This window comes from Lissotriton vulgaris, unplaced genomic scaffold (genome assembly GCF_964263255.1).
Source record: "Lissotriton vulgaris unplaced genomic scaffold, aLisVul1.2 SCAFFOLD_1043, whole genome shotgun sequence".
Classification (NCBI taxonomy): Eukaryota; Metazoa; Chordata; class Amphibia; order Caudata; family Salamandridae; genus Lissotriton; species Lissotriton vulgaris.
This window is the reverse complement of record NW_028252006.1, coordinates 504441-523897: the sequence shown is the minus strand read 5'-3', so window position 1 is coordinate 523897 and position 19457 is coordinate 504441. Positions and strand designations below refer to the sequence as shown.

The 19457-nt window shown below is 44.0% G+C and overlaps 1 protein-coding gene across 1 annotated transcript in view; it reads right to left on the bottom strand.

Moving 5' to 3' along the window:
* LOC147662694 (uncharacterized) overlaps window positions 1–19457 on the bottom strand; it is a gene marked incomplete at its 3' end in the record, with an annotated part of 662849 nt that overhangs the window by 262007 nt on the left and 381385 nt on the right. The window contains exon 18 of the mRNA XM_086950972.1: window positions 3846–3923. Coding sequence (XP_086807098.1) covers window positions 3846–3923 — 78 coding nt within the window. The remainder of the gene's footprint in view (window positions 1–3845; window positions 3924–19457) is intronic.

The following is a 19457-nucleotide window of genomic DNA, read 5'->3' as shown; positions in this document are numbered from 1 at the left end:
TGTTAAAAAGCGCAGGGCTTAAGGAAGACCCCTGTGGGACTCCACACCTCAGTGGCCTACTCGAGGACACCGTATCTCCGTCAAAAATTTGGAAGGACCTATTGCTCAAAAAAGATTTGAGCCATAGCCATGCTACTCCTGCTATTCCGACATTCGAGAGACGGTTCAGCAAGGTGTTGTGGCTGACCGTATCGAATGCCGCGCTTAGATCAAGGAGGATCACTGCCACTGATCCCCCTTGATCCAGGATCTTTCTGGTTTCCTCAGTGACTGCCAGCATAGCAGTTTCCGTCCCATGTCTAGGTCGAAAGCCAGTCTGGGTGGCATCTAACAGCTGGTTATTCTTGAGAAACTCCACCAGATGGCTATTGATGTATCTCTCGAGATTTTTGCTCACCCAGGGGAGTAAAGAAATCGGACGGTAACTGCTAAAGTCACCGGGGTCCAGATTGTTTTTTTTTAGCAGGGCACGGACCATTGCCCGCTTCCAGGCAGGAGGGACGGTGCCGGAGGTAATGGAGGCATTCAGGAGGTTCATGATGGTAGGTAGAATGACCTGAGATGCCATCATCATAACTTCTGGGGGTGCTGGATCGCATGGAGACCCAGATTTTACCTTGCGGGCTATTACTTCCAGAGTTTTGAGGTCTAACAGTGGAAAATGATACAGAGTTATCGGGGCCTGAGAAGAAATATCCCCCGGGTTTATCTGTCCATGGGCTGAGGCTTCTGGTGGAATGGGAGGAAAGGATGAGTAGATTTGGTTGACTTTATGATGGAAAAATTCTGCCAAGTTATTGCAGTGCGCTGTAGTTTTACCCGGATGTGTGCTAGGGGAAGGAAGTTTAGTGAGATTTTTCGCTATTTGAAAAATTTCCTTTGGTTTGGACTTAGCTCGCATGATTTTTTCCGAGAAATACATAGACTGGGCAGTTTTAACCTCAACCTTATAGGATTTAATTGCCTCTCTATATTGGGTTTTCTCATCCAGTGAGTAGCCCATCCGCCACCGTCTTTCTAATTTCCTGCAGTGGCGTTTTTTCTCCCTAAGGGCCTCTGAGTACCAAGCAGCGTTTTTTTGGGAGCGTTTCAATGTTGCTTTACAAATGGGGAGGGTGGCCTCGAGGGATTGAGCAATCCATTCTTCGTAATCCTGGTTGGCCACACCTGGGTCCTCATTATAGGAGGGCTGGGTAGCCGAAAGTCTACTAGCCCAAGATTCTCCTGGAAGTCTGGCCCAGATTCTAGCATTCCTTACGGTGGGACTAGGGGGGAGTGTCGTAGATGTAGTCCAGGTGAGAGGCAGGAGTAGGTGGTCAGTCCAAGGGAGGGAAATGGGTAACCCAACCACTAACTCTGTGCAATTGCTCAATACTGGATCCAGCAAGTGGCCCTTAATGTGGTTGGGTGCCTCAACTCGTTGGACGAGCTGTAATGCCGCTAAATCATCAGCCAGCGCCATGGCGGTATGATCTGAAGCGGCATCAAAATGGAGATCCAGGTCCCCTAGCAAAGTAAAATTAGAGGCAGTTGTGACCCGTTCAGATACAAAGGATGGGAGGTGCATATTGAACTGTTTAGAAGGCCCCAGGGGGCGGTAAACAACAGTGCCTGAAAAACAATTGTTGGGGGAGAATTCCAGGCTGAATGCTAAGCTTTCGCAATCTGGAATTAATTCAGGAGTTACTCTGCAGTGATAGTGTTCTTTGTATATGATGGCTATACCTCCTCCTCTCCCTTCAGGACGATCTTGTCGGATAATTTGAAAACCTGAGGGAAGGGTGGTAACAATGTTGGGGTCGGAATCTGTCGTAAGCCAAGTTTCAGTAAGAATAACTGCATCTGGCATACGTTCTTCTAAAAGGAGGACAAGTTCTGTCCTATGTTTTGGTAAGGATCTGCAGTTCAGCGAAAGCATGCAGTAATCCTGTTTTACGATCAGGCGAAGACGAAGAGATCAGGAGTAGCAGAAGTCTTCCCTGTTGCAGCCTTGATGCCCAGAGTGAAGTCCAGCGAAGTCCAGAGTGCCCAGACAGTCAAAGTGGAAGTGATTTCTGTATTGAATAGTGTCCCACGACGAATCTAGAGAAGCATCCTCAGGTAAGCCCTTAAGTACCCTAAGGAAAGGGTTAGGACAATTCAGGGTTCCCTCCTAGGTGAGGGATTGGACAGTAGGGAGGATACTCCCATATTCTTTGTCCAGTTTTGCACCAGAGTGGGAGCCAACGGCTCCCTGAGCTGGTTTGACCTAGACTATGCAAGGAGGGCACCAAATGTGCCCTTCAAGCAGACTGAGTGGTGCTGGCAAGCGATCCCACCCGGTCCCAATACACTAAACCCTGTCTGCGAGGTGGTCACACGTCCCTGTGACAGGATACCTATTGCTCTGCCTTCTCCTGCTCGAGTTTAGCTCATCAGCAGAAGGGCAGAATCGTGTCTCTGGTCGGCAGCAGCCATGTTGTGCTGTCTGGGTCTAGAAGACTGGTACCGGGAGAAATGAGGGCCTAACGGAGGGCCTTTACAGTGCTTGGATCATACCTCACACACCATTTATACTGTGGAGGTATGATTCCAACATGTTTGATACCTAACACAACAGAGTTCGTTACAGCCAGTTTTGAGATGGTCATTGCGTAATGACGCAGTGCCCCTCTATACGTTATAAGGCTGTCTCACTTACAATCCTGGAGAATGGACTCCAAAGGCTGTAGGGATGTCCTGCCCATACAAGGGCATCCTCACACTTAGAACCAAGCACCCTGCCTTCAGGAGTTAAAAGGCCTGCTGTAGGGGTGACGTATAAGTTTTGAGTGCAGTGACCCAAGATATAGGGAAATCTATATCTTTCGTAAGTGGTGCTAGTACCAGCAGCTTAAACAGGCTGCAATGACAGGTCTGTAGTGAGAGTTTTAATGGTCTCCCATAGGTGGCATAATACATGCGTCAGCCTATGGGGGACCCCTGGGGTACCAATGCCCTGGGTACCTTAGTACCATATGCTAGGGACTGATAAGGGTACCCAAGTATCCAACCTGGGCTTTACCTAAGAACTTACCGTAACAATTTAGGGGAGAAAGCAAAGAGACTTTGGTCCTGATGAGCAGACTCCCAGTCAGACTAGTCAGAAACAACATAACATCAAGCAAAAAGTAGGGGTAACCATAGAAGCAGATCCTACTTTCCCACACACACTATTCACCCGTGAGGATATCCAGGCACTTCAGCAGGTTTATAGTTGAGTGTCCCCTCAGAGTAATTTGAAGAACCTGGTCTTCACCTTCGTGATGCACTCAAAAAGTGAGGAGGGGCCTCTGATACGTTATGGGAGGTCGTTCCATGTTTTAATGCAGTGTATGAGAATGAATGACCGCCTGTTCTACTATTGTGACTATAGGAGATGTGTGCGAGTGGGAGTAAGGCAAAGCATAGGTGTCTGTTAGGCTGCAGAATACAACTCATATATTAATAGGTCCTATTGCAAATTGTCTATTTGTAGGAGGGTCGAAAATTGACTTGCCTATTGAATATCATTTAACAGACCATCATTTGCAACTCCCTGTGAATGGCAGCCAATGCAGGGGTAGAGTCCTGCAAGGGACAGGATGGAGATGGGAGGTGAGTGGAGAAGTGGGAGCGGTGTTTGAACTTGGGAGAAAGTGGGCAACAAACTGTTTGCTAGATATAATGTATGATTAAACATTTCTAAAGAAAACATATAAAAAAGAAGTAATATAAAATGATGGGAAAAAACATATATGTTATTATTATAAACCACTTCATGAGTCTTTTACAGTATTTTATGTATATTTGTTTGTTTTTTGTATGAATACATTCTTTAGACTTACATTTCTTTCAATGGACTTTCTCCAACAGCCCCATTAACCAAGTTCGCCACATCAGTGAACATCTTTTTTGGGTCTATTCTGTAAATGTTACACACATATCATAGAGAAATTAATATTAGTATTACTATTCATTTCACACAAAGATATTATTTGTTACAGTTCAACTTTTAAACAAAATGTGAGGTATAGTGATATTTAACATGCTTTATATTTCGGTCTATTTATATCTGCAGTATATAGTAGAGCATATGAGATTTTCCCCCCAGAATTGGAAAGCTCCCCAAAAGCTCCCCAAAATCCTGTTATTCACTGGAATACACAGCATTAAGCATTTATGGAAGCATTCTTTTTATTAAACGAGCAACAGTACACAGCTATAAGCCTACAACCTCACGCTGGCAGCATAAAGCAGTAAGTAATGGGCAAATCTACACAGCTTCGTCATCTACAACCCAGAGGTTGGTAGCGTTAGTCGGATCATGTTATAAAATCAAAATATATATTTGGGGCATGTTACTTCCCTCATGTCTGTTAAGAAAATCTCGATAAATGGGGCCTACGGCTGGGCATAATCTTCACCTTTGTATTCCGCAATCAAGGAAAGGCGATCCATGGCGAGGGTTAATCATAGTCTGTATAGCCATGCCGTGTGGTCTGGGATCGTGGCAGTGCCCCATTGAGCTAGGATTGCTTGTTGCACCACCAACAGCGCCAGTGCCATTTGTCTCCCCCTTAGAGAACGCAGGGGAAAAGTAAATGAGTTCGGCAGCCCTAGCAAGGTATGTGCTGGAAAACGTGGCAATTCATTGTCAAAGGCCTTATCGATATCATCTAGAACCAATCCCCAGAAAAGGCTCAATTTTGGACAGTGCCACAATCGATGCACCAAAGAGCCCGGAAGACCGCACTACCTCCAACACCTCTCAGTGTGATTTTTATCCCATCTGTGGATTCGAGCAGGCATGAGGTACCAATACGCTACGACTTTGTGGGCTGATTCAGACCCAACAGTGCTGTGTGATGTGCTCTCAAATGGATGTCTTCCCACTCTTTGCGTCCCCCTTCTTTCCTTGTGGCAAGCATGTTGTAGCATTTTGATATTAGATGTTTATCATCTTTTTTGCAAACAAGCCACTCTCAAATATTGTGAGTGGCCGAGAGGCCTCTACGTGACAATTCGGGGAGGTAACCAAGTGTCTTAACTGTAGATATTGAAAATCATCAGTCTGGGGAAGGTCGTAATCAAAACTCAGTTGGTCAAATGGATTGATCCCTTCTAGGTCAAATAGTGAGCCCACCCATTTGCATCCCAACTCTCTCCATCTCTGGAAGACTTCTGATTTGCATCCCGGGGGAAAGTCAGGGTTATCTACTAATGGGGACATTGGAGAGGGAAATGTGGATCCATCTTACGTGCTACAGTGTCCCAAACCTTTAGGGTAGCAATGGTGATCGGTGAGCAGTATAGACCCCAAGCTCTGTGTTTTCGTGGGAGCCAGGCCTGTCGCCAAATATTTATTCCAGCCACCGCTTGATCCATAAAGAACCAGTGCTTTTCAGAAAGCGGGCGGTTCCATATAACTATATCGCAGAGGTGTGATGCTTGCAAATATCTATGGATCAGTGGTAAACCTACTCCCCCCTATTTGGGATGCGTTGGTTGTGCTATGGATAATCGCGGCTTCTTCCCTCCTCAAATGAACTTGTTGACAGCAGTTGCAAGGTGAGTATAGCCTTTGGTGGTGAGACCAGTGGTAGTGTCTGGAAAACATACAAGGTAAGTGGTAGCACCATAATTTTTACAGCTGCCATTCGACCGAACCATGCCAGCTTGAGACGTGACCACCAGTCCAATGCTTTCGTAGTCTGTTCAACGAGCACGGAATAGTTTAATGTGAGAGTCTTGGGCAATGTCGGGGCTAAAAGGATGCCCAATTATGTTATCAGGTGATTTGCCCGTTACAAGGGGAATCTATTCCATAAGTCCTCTTCACAAGCCGGGGGAGTGGATACATCTAGTACCTGTGATTTACTCAGGTTCACTTTAAAGCCCGAGACTTTCCCAAAACTCTCTAATTCACCCAGTCATGCTGGTAAGGAGAGGGGTGGGTTTGACAGTGATAAAATCACATCATCTTCATACAGATTGATTTTGTGGATATCTCCACCGAATCGAAGTCCTCCAATCTGCGGGTGGTCCCAAATCTTTTGGGATAGTGCCTCCATGTTCAGAGCGAAGAGCAGGGGGGATAGTGGACACCCCTGTCTTGTGCCACATGCGATGGGGAATGATTTGGATGATAACCCATTCACTCGCAGAAATGCATGTGGGCCCGATACATACACATTCAACCCATTTTATAAATTGATCTTCAAAACTGAAACGGGGGAGTGTATCAAACAGATACCTGTGAGGTGCTTTTTCTGCATCTATTGACAAGAACAGGGCGTCTTTGCGGGATCTATGGATGCTATCCATTAGGTGGAGAAGACACTTAGTAATGTCTGCTCCCTGCTGTGAGGGGATGAACCCTGTTTGGTCTAGGTCAATTATGCCCGCAATTAGTAGGTTCAGTCAGGCGGCTAGGATACCCGTAAAGATTTTTGCATCTGTATTGAGCAGAGAAATTGGTCGATACGACCCACATTCTCTGGGGTCTTTGAGGGGCTTAAGAATCACCGAGATCGAGGCCTCAGCCATGGAGTCAGTAATTGAGCCACTTTCAAAGAAGGAGTTAAAAAACGCATCAACTGAGGTGCCAGCTCTGTGCAGAAGGTTTTGTAAACAAAGCAGGAAACTCGTCCGGGACCGGAGCCTAGTTCACCTTCAGGCAGGCAAAGGACGAGATGACTTCCTCGGGTCGTATGGGGTTATCAATCTGGGAAGCATGAGTATCCAGGAGGCGGGTGACGCACTCACTTCAAGGTAAGCCAAAGTTTCATGGTGCTCCAGGTCGTCTTCAGCGTATTAGTTATGATAGAAGGCCTTGAAGAACTCAACTATTTGGGGGTCTGTATTCACTTCCTCGCCTGTTGGCTGCTTGATGTAGGCCACTGCCATGGCCATCGTCTTAGCCCTAAGCCTTTGGGCGAGCATTATTCCACATTTGTCGTTGGTCAAAAATAATTTATGCCAAAGCCTGAGAAGGGCATTCTCCGCCCTATCAAGGTCCAAATGTTTTAGATGGGGCTGATTCTTTTCCAACTCCCTCCAGACCCTCGGTGCACCTGCACGTTTGTGGATAGACTCCATTTCCTTACCCTCCGTCTCAATGCTTTGTCGATTTCCCGACGTTCGCGCTTTTCTGCCGCCGAAACTGCAATAAACTCTCCTCTCAATACAAGCTTCAATGCTTCCCAGATCGCTGCAAAGGGAGTATCCCCTCTGTCATTGTGTTTCAGATACTCTAAGAGTTTGGCACGCATGTCTAGTACAATTTTCGGTGCTTGAAAGAGGCTATCCCGTAGGCACCTTCTAGAAAGACTAGGGTGGCCACCGTCAGGCTGGATTGTAACCACGATCAATGCAGGGTCAGAGAGGGATTGTGTTTCAACAGTTGCGGTACTCAATCTAAGTATCAGTGCTGTCGACACCAAGAATTGGTCTATGCGCGCGTATAATCTGTTTGCCGCTGAATAGTATGATGCATAGTCTCATGTCTCAGGGTGTAGCTGATCCATATGTCATTCAGGCCGTTTTCTTTGATTCAACGCTTGCCCCCAGGCGAATATGCACCAGACTGTACAGTCCTCTGACAGGAGCAGTCTAGTGTATTGTCCATTACCAAGTTAAAATCTCCCCCAACGAGCACTGCTGCATCAGGACGCCAAAACATCTGTGAGAGTCCTAATCATACAGGTCTCCTGTTGTTTGTTCGAGGTGTATATGTTGAGCAGAGAGAAATGTGTGGAGCCTCACCGGAGTCTAAGTTCAAGCAAGGGGCCCTTTACTTCAGAGATTGTGGATAGCACTTTGCCCTCATATTTTGCTCGAGGGAGGAAATCAACACCACTCTTTTTAGCCGTGCCCGAGGACCAGTAATGGCAGGGGAAGCGTTGTGAGCGCATGCGGGCTGTGTCTCCAGACAATAGGTGAGTCTCTTGCAGCAAATAAATGTCACCCCCAGAGTTCTCCAATAGGAAGAGAATAGCAGTGCGTTTTACTGGGTGGTTAGGAGCGCTACGTTAAGGCTTACAATCTTGAGGTCTTTGCCAATATTATTGAAGGGAATGTTAGAGCTGCAGTGTGGTTCATATTCTGTTTAGAATAAAAAATGGTGGGCGGGTTTGTATCGTGATTCGCAGTTGCAAAGTGTCTGACTCTACTACAACTGGTGCAGGAAACAACAAACAATTAAACACAAAATATGCAAACCACCAAAAGGACCCCCCAATGTTCCCCAGAAGGAACATAATAATAAACAATTGAGACAACATCATTAAGCATTTAAACTGTTTACCATAATAAATGTGGAGAACATACCTTGCTGGTTAGGCAATGTGTTGTAATTCTAACCACTACAGATATATAAATGTCAATGAAGGGTTTAGAAATACTGCTTACCACCTAAGCAGCAAAGTCTCATATTTATTAGTTTGTTCAGCAGGTGGCATGAAAGAATACAAAAACTTAAGTAAAAATTCGAAAGAATAGAATCAACACCCAATCTTTTGAAAATAAATACAAATCTAAACTTTATTAAAACATACATCATCACATATTAAGACAATATGCTGGATTATGTTACATAAATAAGGCGGCCATTTATCTTCAAATACGTACAAACGCATTAGATATCAATTGAAGTTATAAAGTTCAACCAATAATAATAATACCATTTAAACTATTTAAGCAATATAAATAGTCATCCATTTATACAAGGATGTATATATGCCTTGTTTCCCAATGTTCAGTGGTGCTCTAATATTGTTAATTATAGCTTAACAGATCTCAGGTGAGCTAAATTGTTGTTAAAATAGCAGTCCAGCCTTATATGGCCTTATACTAGCGACTAACAGCAATGTAAAGGTCTCACAAAGTATAAGTTTGCGGTGTAATGGTATTCACAATGTGATTACCGTGATGGCATTGTCTGCAATGTAATGAATTGCACTGTACCAACAAAGATTCCAGACAGAAGGGTTAACACTCATATACTACCTGGTAAGCAAACTGGTAAACCTTCTAAAATTCTGCTAGGGTTCAAATGCCCATTAGCATCGGCTAATCATGTTTACCTGCTCCAGTTAATCTGTCTTGTGCTTTGTTCAATGCTTTGCATGCCTTCCCAGAGGGTTTGACCTACTGTGAGTCCTCCAAGACTGGTCGGGTGCTTGGAGGGAAGGGAAGAAAGTGGCAGTTATATTTAGAGATGACCTCAACAGCTTGGGCTCTTTCTCCCCTAACTACCTATCTGCCAGTGCAGCACTTCTGATGAGATCACCCTTACATTTATTGTGACCTACAGACCCCTGGACATAGGAGTGTAGTTTAGGCAACATCTGTCTGCCATGATTTGTCAGACTGGTTTTCTATTAGAAAAAATGGTTGTTAAGGTTGGGAATTTTAATTTACAGTGATGATCACTGTAAGTCCTTAGCAGAAGGTTTTGGGTTACTCCTATGACTTAGTCTTTAAACATCTCAGTTGGGCTTTTTAACTAAATCGAGGCTCCACCCTGGACATTTAACGATCTCATCCATTTCAGTATCAAAGGGCCTGACAGACTGCAGTCTAAAGACAGCAATGTAGCTATGCCAGCATGCCAGCCAGACATAGTACTTAAATTAATACAATTGAGAACTTGTTGAGAAATTCGGTTACTGGTTGAAAGTGTAAAACCCTGGTCAAGCAGCAACCACAATCTTTCTCAGGGTGAAGTTGCAAGCCACTCCGAATTAACCTGTGCTTAACCCTCTAGTAGCTATTCACAAAAGCAGTCAGGTTTACCTTAGAGGAAAGGTTTAAAGTATTTATGCAGCACTTCAAACTAATAAAGTGAAACACAACCCACAACAAAATATCACACCATTTTAGAAAAATAGAGTAACATTTGTTTTAAGACAAAAACAACAAACATCCAATCAGAAGAACAGGAGCTATGCAACTTTAAATATTTTAGAGAAAATAGTCCCAAAATGCCCCGACCGCCAACTGTGGTCATCCAGTCGCGCCAGACAAAGACAAGGTCACAAAATCAGGCCAACTGTGATGGAGCTCGGGTTGGCTGCAGGGACCCTGTTAGGCCTGCTGAACAGGAGTACCTTCATGCTGGTTGTGGAGCGCTACGGAGTTCCGCGTCTAGGAAGCATCACACAGCCAAGGTGATGTGAAGTCCTGGTCAGAGATGCATAGCACAGTCAATTCCAAAAGGCTGAATGGTGAGGTTATGTGTTGTTGTCAAGGAGGCCATTGACAAGGGGGTTTACGATGGTGAAGTCCTGAGTCAAGGATGCATTGCACACTGGCTGGGTCCGGAGAAGCTGCGGGGCTTGCGATGCAGAGTCCTGGTCGGTGTTGAGGATGCCATCATCAGTGGGCTTGTAATGTGTGGGCCTGTATCGAGGATGCATCAAGAATGCATTGCGCAGCGGTGGTTCCGATGAGACCAAGGAATATGATGCAAAGTCCTGCACCGGAAATAAACCAGGCCGAGGTCCAGATGCAAAGTCTGGTAAGGCATTGCATGTGCAGAGGCTCTGATACAGAGTTCCTGGTCAGAGATGAGTTGCAACGCAGCTCCGATATGTCAGTTCTGCTGGGACCGAAGCTGGACTGGCAGAACATCTTCAGGTCCACTTCCTAGGATCCAGGACTGGGGTGGCAAAACTTGGGAGTGTAGAACTCACAGCAGGAACAGATCAGGTGCTGGGTTCAATGTGGTTGAAGCCTTCTGTCCATGAAGCTCTGGTCAGGATGCCATCCAACAAACATTCCCCTTGGAGTCACTCTGGTGATTCTGGGTTCAAGAGGCAGGTCGAGTCCTTCACTCGGGCAGCAGGGCAGCAGAGTGGCAGTTTTTTTGGCAGAGAAGCACAGCAGTCCTTCCTCTTAGTTTGTCTAGAGGAGTACTAAATAATTGGGTCTAAGTGTCCAATATTCATACCTAGTGCACACAATGAAGTAGGAGAAGGTTCTAGAGGCTTCGATCTCCTTGAGGTATCAGTCAACTCCTTCCTCCCTGCTCTGACCGCAACCTGTCTGGCATCACAAAAGACCAGTGTCAAAACCTGTGTGAGAGTGCTCAGACAGAGCCTTTGCAACGTGCAAGTGTGGAATATGACAGTTACTCCCCCCTCATCAACTCAGAGTGACCGATCCTGGGAAAAGCCTAGCTTCCACTTGTCTCATTGTGTGGGAGCAATACACAAAGACCAACTGCCAACTACACAGAGGGGCATATGTATCAAATTTCGTTATTGCGATTCTCAAATAGCGATTTTTAGAGAATCGCTATTTGAGAATCGCAAAACGGGATGTAATAAAAAATTAGCAAATATTTTGCGATTCCTTGGCATTCCTTAATTGTGATTAGCAAATTGCGAATTGGAATTAAGGAATACCTTCCCATTCATTCCTATGGGCCAAGAGGCCATGGCAATGAATGGGAAGACATTTGCAATTTGTGAGTACCCATTTGGTACTCGCAAATTGCGAATGCAATTTCCACAGTGTAAGGGTGTAATAAGGACACCCTATTGCACCCCTGAAATGAGAATGTGTGCACATGTGGAGCACATACATGCATGTATGCGCGCCACATGGCACTTTGAAAAATGCTAAAAAGTGCATTTTTCTATGAAATCGCAAATTACCACCAACTTGAAGTCGGTGGTAATTCGCGATTTCTTAAGGAGAAATCGCACAACTTGGGTGCTTTCTACATCCCATTTAAGGAATCACAATTTGCGATTCCTTATATGCATTCTTAAAATAGGGAATAGCAAATTTTGCGATTCCATTTTTTGCGAGTGCCTTTTGGGATGATGCAGCCCCAAAGGCTTTTTCCCATTCACAAATGGGCCGATTCTGAGAATCGCCTCGTTTGCGAACGGGAAATGGCCTTCATACATATGTCCCCATGTCATGTGTTCCAGGAGCAAGCTGCAAGCACCAAATGGTTAGGTCAAGAAAACGAGAACTTTCAAACAGTGCCATTTTCAAAATTGTGAAAAAAATATGACTTTACCATTAAGGTGGGCTTTTAATGACAATGCTTTAGACTCCAAACTCGGGATGTCTACCAGCTCATAACTGAAAGTGATCACTTATTAAATGTAATAAGGTAACCCAATGTTACCCTAGTGGAGAGGTAGGCCTTGAGTAGTGAAGAATGAATGTAAATGTTTTTCACTACAAGGACATGGCCAACTTCTTAAATACAAAACACTCTGTCCTCTGGGTTGTCCAGGGCCTGCCATAGCAATGACTAATATGTATTAAAAAGGAAGGTTAGGGCCTGGCAAAAAGTTTATTTCAGCAGCTTGAAATGGCAATTTTAAACTGCACACACAGGCTGCAGTGGCATGCCGGAGACATGTTTAAAGGTCTACTTAGGTCAGTGACACAATCAGTGCTGCAGGTACACTACGGTCATTTAATTTACACACTTTGATTACATGTAGTACCAGTTTACGAGGCTCATACCAGTAAATTATTTGCGCGAATTGGCTACAACGCAATGCCACCATGTTTAAAAGGGAGGTCACAAGTACTTTAGCACTGGTTAGCAGTGGTAAAGTGTACAGGGTCCTAAACCGAGCTAAAACCCGGTCAGCAAAACAGGAGGCTGGGAAGCAAATGGTAGGAGGAAAACCACAACAATAATGCCAGGTCCAACAGCTTAGTCCTATCATCACACCAAATCCCAAGGACACTGGCATAGAGGACGCTTTAAGCACCTTTATTAGTGACTTTCGGGCCACACATTTCTAGTGTTCACACCTAAAGTCACCCACAGAAAACCGAAGCAACCCACAGAAAACCGAAGAAACCTTGTTCACTGAGAAGCTCTAAAAATAGTTCAGCTCCAAACTCACCAAATAGTAAATGAGGAGTAATGATTTTTTGAAGGAGGGTGCTCAGAGTTAAAATATACAGCTGCATGCATATAAGAAAGACATTTTAAATACAAAGGGCAAATGTCAGAACTCTCAGATTCTATCAGCCAAGAATTTCTCACACCAACTGTTCATGGCTGGCAAATCTGTGATGCAACCTCTTGTAACAACTCAATTGCTGTGTCACAGGAATTTTACAGACATTTAGGTCAACTCTTATTCTCTTACATTACTAACACTTATTATAGTATTAAAATATCTTAAATGTCTTTGACACCTATGCTTGCTGTGGTTACCCCACAGTTTGCCCTTACCAGTATGGTGGTCTTTTATTCCCCTTCCACTCGAGGTAAGCAAGGTTTTAATTTGAATTAAGTCTGGCTCTCTGAATCGTATTTACCCTAAGTCACTTTTCAGTCACTTGCTCCTGAGTTCTGAACACAGTTTACAGTGTTTTAACTTCTCTTTAACCACTGGCACACTATCATCCTTATCGAATGTGGGAGTGTTCACTCTCTTACACATGAAAGCCATACTTGACAGTCAGGTCACCGAGCACTACATGGCCATTACCTCACTATCAACACTATTCAAACTGCTGGACTAATTGCTGCTTAACAGATATCTAGTTATCTTGAACACTCAGAAAATGTATACCCTTGCCAATTGGGATTTCATCCAGCAGAGGCAGGGAAACTGCCATTGTTTCTGGTTTTTGATGGAATAAGGAACTTCAGGGGTCATAGGAATGCAGTAAGAATAGGTTTATTAGCTCTATCCACCCCGTTTGAAGCTGTAGACCATTCAAACATCAAAGTTAGGCTTGCAGACATATTGGGTGTCTGGTACTCCTCTTTTTTGGCTGGCCACACAAGGCGTCTCTCAACCCCTTTGTTAGAGTCTCAGCTGTAATGTGAAAAGCAAAGTCTCTCAAGTCTCTTTGCTTTCACCAGTGTTGGTGAACATTTTTGCCTGACCTCTAGCACACAATTCATAGGATACTATGGCTGCTTAGCATTATTAAGGGCAGATAAATAACAGCTCATTGAACAGTTAAAACTAGCTGTCCCAGGTTCACTAAGTTACATCAGTGACTCAGTGTTGGATGACGAAGAACTTCCTTAGGCTTAATTGAAAGAAAACCGAGCTGCTGCTGGTTATTTTTCAAGATTTTGAAGAGTGCAACAATTACCTGGAGGTGTCAAGACCCTGAAAAGTGAGAATAAGCATCATTTTAATGATAAGTATGGCATCTAGGTGTTGTTTTGGGGCGTTGGCCCCCTTATCTTTAATTAGTGAAAAACCATGGTTTAATGCATTTCTGAACATGAGCAGATTTGATATGTTCCTGATATTGCGGGTAAGAGGTTCCATTCCTGCGATGTGTTCTTCACAAAACTTCTCCCTCCCCAGTTAGTAAGCTTGAAGCTTCGGATCTTCAGCTTCCGGGCTACCAGGGACCTCAATGTCCTCCCTGGGTTGTACCATTTGAAGGATTGTTTCAGAAACTCCCGGCCCGTTCCATGTAAAGCCTTATGGGCAAGACAAATCGCTTTGAATTTTGATTGTTGCTTAACCGGTGACCAGTGGAGATCCTTAATCGCATGTGTGACTGGTTTATGTTTAGGGATCACTTTCAATATTCTGGCAGAAGCATTTTGTAGAACCTATCGTTTATTTATGTGTTGATGCTGCATATTAAGGTACATGGCATTACAGTAGTCTATCATGGCCATGACAAATGTCAGAATCACTGTTTTTTGGCGTTAGATGGAATAAATAGAAAGATCTTTCTGAGCATCCTGAGTGTTTGAAAGGTGGAGGAGGTAACTACTTTTACCTGTGGCCCAAAAGTTAGTTTACTATCCATTACCTTTCAAAAGTTCCTAACTTTAGTCACTGGAGTGGGCCGAGCCGCCTGTTTAGTTGGCCACCAGGACGGGGCAAAGAGGGAAGGATTATTGCCAAAAAGGATGACCTCTGTCTTCCTTGAGTTAAGTTTCAGGCAGTTTAGGTTTATCCATTTGCTAACTTCTGCCGTACAGTTGTGGAAATTAACATCTGCTAAATTGTTGGAGGAGGACAATGCCACCACAATTTGGGTGTCGTCGCCATAAGAGGTAGGATCCAGTCCAAGCAATTTTTTCAGTGTGGCTAAAGGTTTTACAAAGATGTTAAACAGCGTTGGGCTGAGGTAAGATCCCTGCAGGACCCGACCCGCATGGTAGACTAAAAAGTATTGATACAAACTGGTCCATGGACACTTCTTGTTTCCTATCAGTAAGAAAGGATTCTAACAGATTCAGGGCTATCCCGTTAATACCCACCTCCTGGAGATGGTCAGCCAATATCTTATGGTCAACCATGTCAAAGGACGCTGATAAGTCTAAGAGTATTAGGGCTGCACTGCCACCTTCTTTAACTATTGCTCTAATTTCTTTCGAAGATATGATCAAAGCTGTTTCGGTACTGTGACCACTTCGTAAGCCAAATTAAGTGGAATCTAGCAGCTGGTTGACAACTAGGAATTGGGCATGTTGATTGTTTATTGCTTTTTCTAGAACTTCGGCTGGAAGGGATAGGTGTCATGATTCCACACCTACGCATCCCCTTTAGGCTACAGATGTTTTACCCGTTTGAAACCCACCCCTGTCCCGTGCGCCCGCACGCTTCAAGTCAGTGTGTTTTGTGTGATACAGTATTTCATGCCTTAATTTCATGCCTTGTGTCCTATTGTGTTTGTTTTCCACTATTTGTGCAGGGTACTGTGTTTCCATGTGGTTAATGTAAGTTTAGGAGCAAGCGCAATTGAAAGACCTAGCCTTCGCTTTGAGCGCTCACGGATGCCAGACCTTCGCTCTGAGAACGGTCTCATCGCATCCTTTGCACGCGCCTTTTTGGTGCGCCTCTGAGAGATTTCAGGAAGCTTCTGTCTCGCGCACCGTCCGTGTGCGTAATTGGGTGGAGCTGGGTGCGGCCCAGTATTTAAACCGCACCCAGCCTTCTGGAAGACGCTTTGCCTTCAGACTTCATTCGGAGAAGGTCGCGTATTCATCTTACCGGCAGGAAATCTTCATGGCTCTTCAACTGGCTATTCTTCCTTTGAAAACAGCGATGAAGAACATAGAAGACAAAGAATCAGAAAGCTAAGTACTTTCATTTTTTGAGTAAAGGCGCCCTTCGCAAGAAAGGTCAAAGACAATTTTTGGAACTTTGCTTCACAGAGAAAAGACGCAAGGAAGAATTTTGGACTATTTAATTTCTTGTACTTCAGTATTCTTCAGAAGAACTTGTTTAGGTTTTCTTGTATGTTATTTTAGATTTATATTCTTAATAGTGAATACAGTCATCGCTTGATGTTGTAAGGTATGGGATTTGTGTTTTGCTTGTCTTTCCAACATTAGAGGACGATTTTCAAAGAACCCCGTGTCTAGGAGGCAAGACGTTTATTGCAAGTAAGTGGAGGAAGAGTTAGGTAGGAATTGCGAAAACCTTTTAAAGAATGATAAGTAATCCTCCTCTTTCATTTCCAGCCTAACTCAACTAGAGTCTTCAAGTCTACAAGCTGACCACTTATTCCCAGAGGACCCTTGACGACACCATCTTCACCTCCATAAAGAAATACTGGACGAAGGCCCACTCCTGACTGATCGCAGGTAGGCGAACCTTTAGAAATCCAGTTAGGATCTTAGTATCTTAACCAGAGTAGCTAAAAGATTAGGATAAGAATAGGAGGAAACTTAGGACTTGAATAGTAAAGTCTTTTGTGCTTGTTGCCTCGCAGGTCGACAGCAAGAATCAAGAGTCTTCACTGCAACGTCCAGTACCGGCCCTCCTCCCTAATTCCTAGTTAATTCCTTGCTGTAATTTAAAATCAGTAAGTGTTAGTTAGTAATCAGGGAAGTTGGTCCCTTACGTCTCTGCGGAATCATCTGCGTCATCCTAGAGGGCTTCTGTTCAAGCAAGGTAAGGGACGACGTGGATAGCTTGACAGAAGGCAAAGCCCACGTTGATTATTCCGCCCAGACGCAATGGATCAGGTATCTATGCAGGATTTAGTAGCTGTGCTAGACGCAATTAGGCAGGATAACGCTGCTTTACGTAGGGATTTATCCTCTCTCCAGGACTCGGTGCAGCAAAAATCAGCCACTTCTCAGGGCTCTTCCAGTTCTAGTTCTCCATCACAAATCCATGTTGTAACTCCGGTCCCCACCCCTTTAGCTCCCCCAGAGAGATTTTATGGGGATTGCAATAAGTTCTCTGTGTTTTTACAACAATGTCACTTACACTTTATAGCAAAAACCACAGCTTTTCCTGATGATTCTTCCAGGGTAGCATTCATGTTATCCTACATGGGTGGCGACGCTGCCCTTTGGTCTGTCCCTTTAGTTGAAGCCGATGATCGGATCTTGTATAACTTCAAGGATTTTGAGAGGGCTTTAAAGAAGATGTTTTCTAAACATCTATTTGTCCAGTCTGCGGACAAAGAGCTGTTAGGTTTAAAACAAGGCTCATCTGATTTGCTACATTATATTTCTACCTTCAATCGTTTGGTCTTAGAAGCCGATTGGCCTCACGACAAGCGAATCTCGATCTTCTATAGGGGATTGAAGGACGAATTGAAAGACATGATCACCCAGATTTTAGACCCCCCTGAAGAGATTAGTGCCTTCATAGACCTAGTGGTGAAATTAAATCATCGTATATCCGAGAGAAAGGGGGAAAGAGGGAAGTCAGAGCACAAATTAGTTTTCTTTAAGGAAAGATCCGCATCAGGGCCTAACCGAGAACCTAGTTCCAAAACTGATTCTGCAGAACCTATGCAGATTGGATCTATTCGAGGTCCCTTGTCTAAGGAGGAGAAAGAAAAGAGACGGCGATTAAACCAATGTCTCTATTGTGGGAAGTCAGGACACTTTGTGAAGGAATGTCCCACACGACCAAACAAATTTAAGGTTAGATCTTCCGTCTTAGCTGTCACACAAGAGAAGTCGGAAAACTAGAAAACTCGGTAAAAGGAGAGGTCAGTTTATCGAGTTTGTTCTCTAGTTTGGCCTCAACTATTCCTCCCATAGGATGCAGACACTTTTCGATTCTTGTGGAACTCCGAGGTCTACTTCCAGAGTCTTTCTCCAGACAGGTGGAAGCCATCATAGATTCTGGTGCTACAGGTAACTTTATAGACTCTCATTTCTTCCTCCAGTTAGGCTTCAGATCCGTGTCAAAGGACCATCCAGAAATCGTTAGAGCTGTTGATGGCAAGGAATTGACTTCGGGTCCGGTTAATAGACAGACTGAGATTTTAGAAATGGATTGCTCTCCTATACATAGGGAAAGAATACAATTAGACATCATAGATGCCCCTCAATTCAAGATGATTTTGGGTATCCCTTGGTTAGTTAAACATAATCCGTCCATTGATTGGGTGACTAAGACTATCACTTTTCAGTCTCCTACTTGCACCGAACTTTGCTTCCTTACTAAGAGATCTAAGGATGTGGTTCAAGGTTTTGAATTTGGAATGGAATCACCCAATATACTGATTCTGGAAGGAGTTCCATCAGTGTACAATGACCTGTCTGATGTTTTTGACAAAAAGAAGGCCAACACCCTACCACCACATAGAGATTTCGACTGTAGAATAGATTTAGTGCCTGGAGCAACCTTACCCTGCAGTCGAATATATGCTCTTACGGAAGCTGAAAACGCCCATCTCAGAGATTATCTTGATGAGTATCTAGCTAATGGCTTTATAAGACACTCCAAGTCTCCGGTCTCTTCAGCTCTTTTTTTTATTCCAAAAAAGGGAGGGGAGTTGCGAACTTGCATAGACTATAGAGCCTTGAACAACGTGACCATTAAGAACAGGTACCCCTTGCCTTTGATTCCTACACTATTAGATCAAATTAAGAAGGCTAAAATTTATACGAAATTGGACTTACGCGGAGCGTACCATTTGGTAAGAGTAAGAAAGGGAGACGAGTGGAAGACAGCATTCCGTACTAAATTCGGTCTCTTTGAGTACCAAGTCATGCCATTTGGTTTGTGTAACGCTCCTGCCGCTTTCCAGTTTTTTATAAATGAGGTTCTACACGAGTTCATTGACATCTGCTGTGTAGTCTACATAGATGACATCCTCATATACTCAGATTCTGAGGAAGAACATGTAAGACAGGTTCGCGCCATTCTTCAAAGACTACTTTCAAATTCACTCTTCGTAAAATTGGAAAAAAGTCTATTTCACGTTTCCAAGGTGGATTTTCTGGGCTATATTATCAGCCCAGAGGGAATTGAAATGGACCCTAAGAAGGTAGAAGCTGTAACAACCTGGCCTAGTCCCACTTCTGTGAAACAAATCCAAAGTTTTTTAGGGTTTGCAAATTTTTACCGCAGATTCATTCAGAACTTCTCTCAGGTTATAACTCCTATTACCAAACTGTTGAGGAAAGGAGCCAAGTTTTTGTGGTCCCCAGCCGCAGAAGATGCATTTCAGAACCTAAAAAAGTTATTTACCATGGCTCCAATTCTAAGTCATCCAGACCCCAATCTACC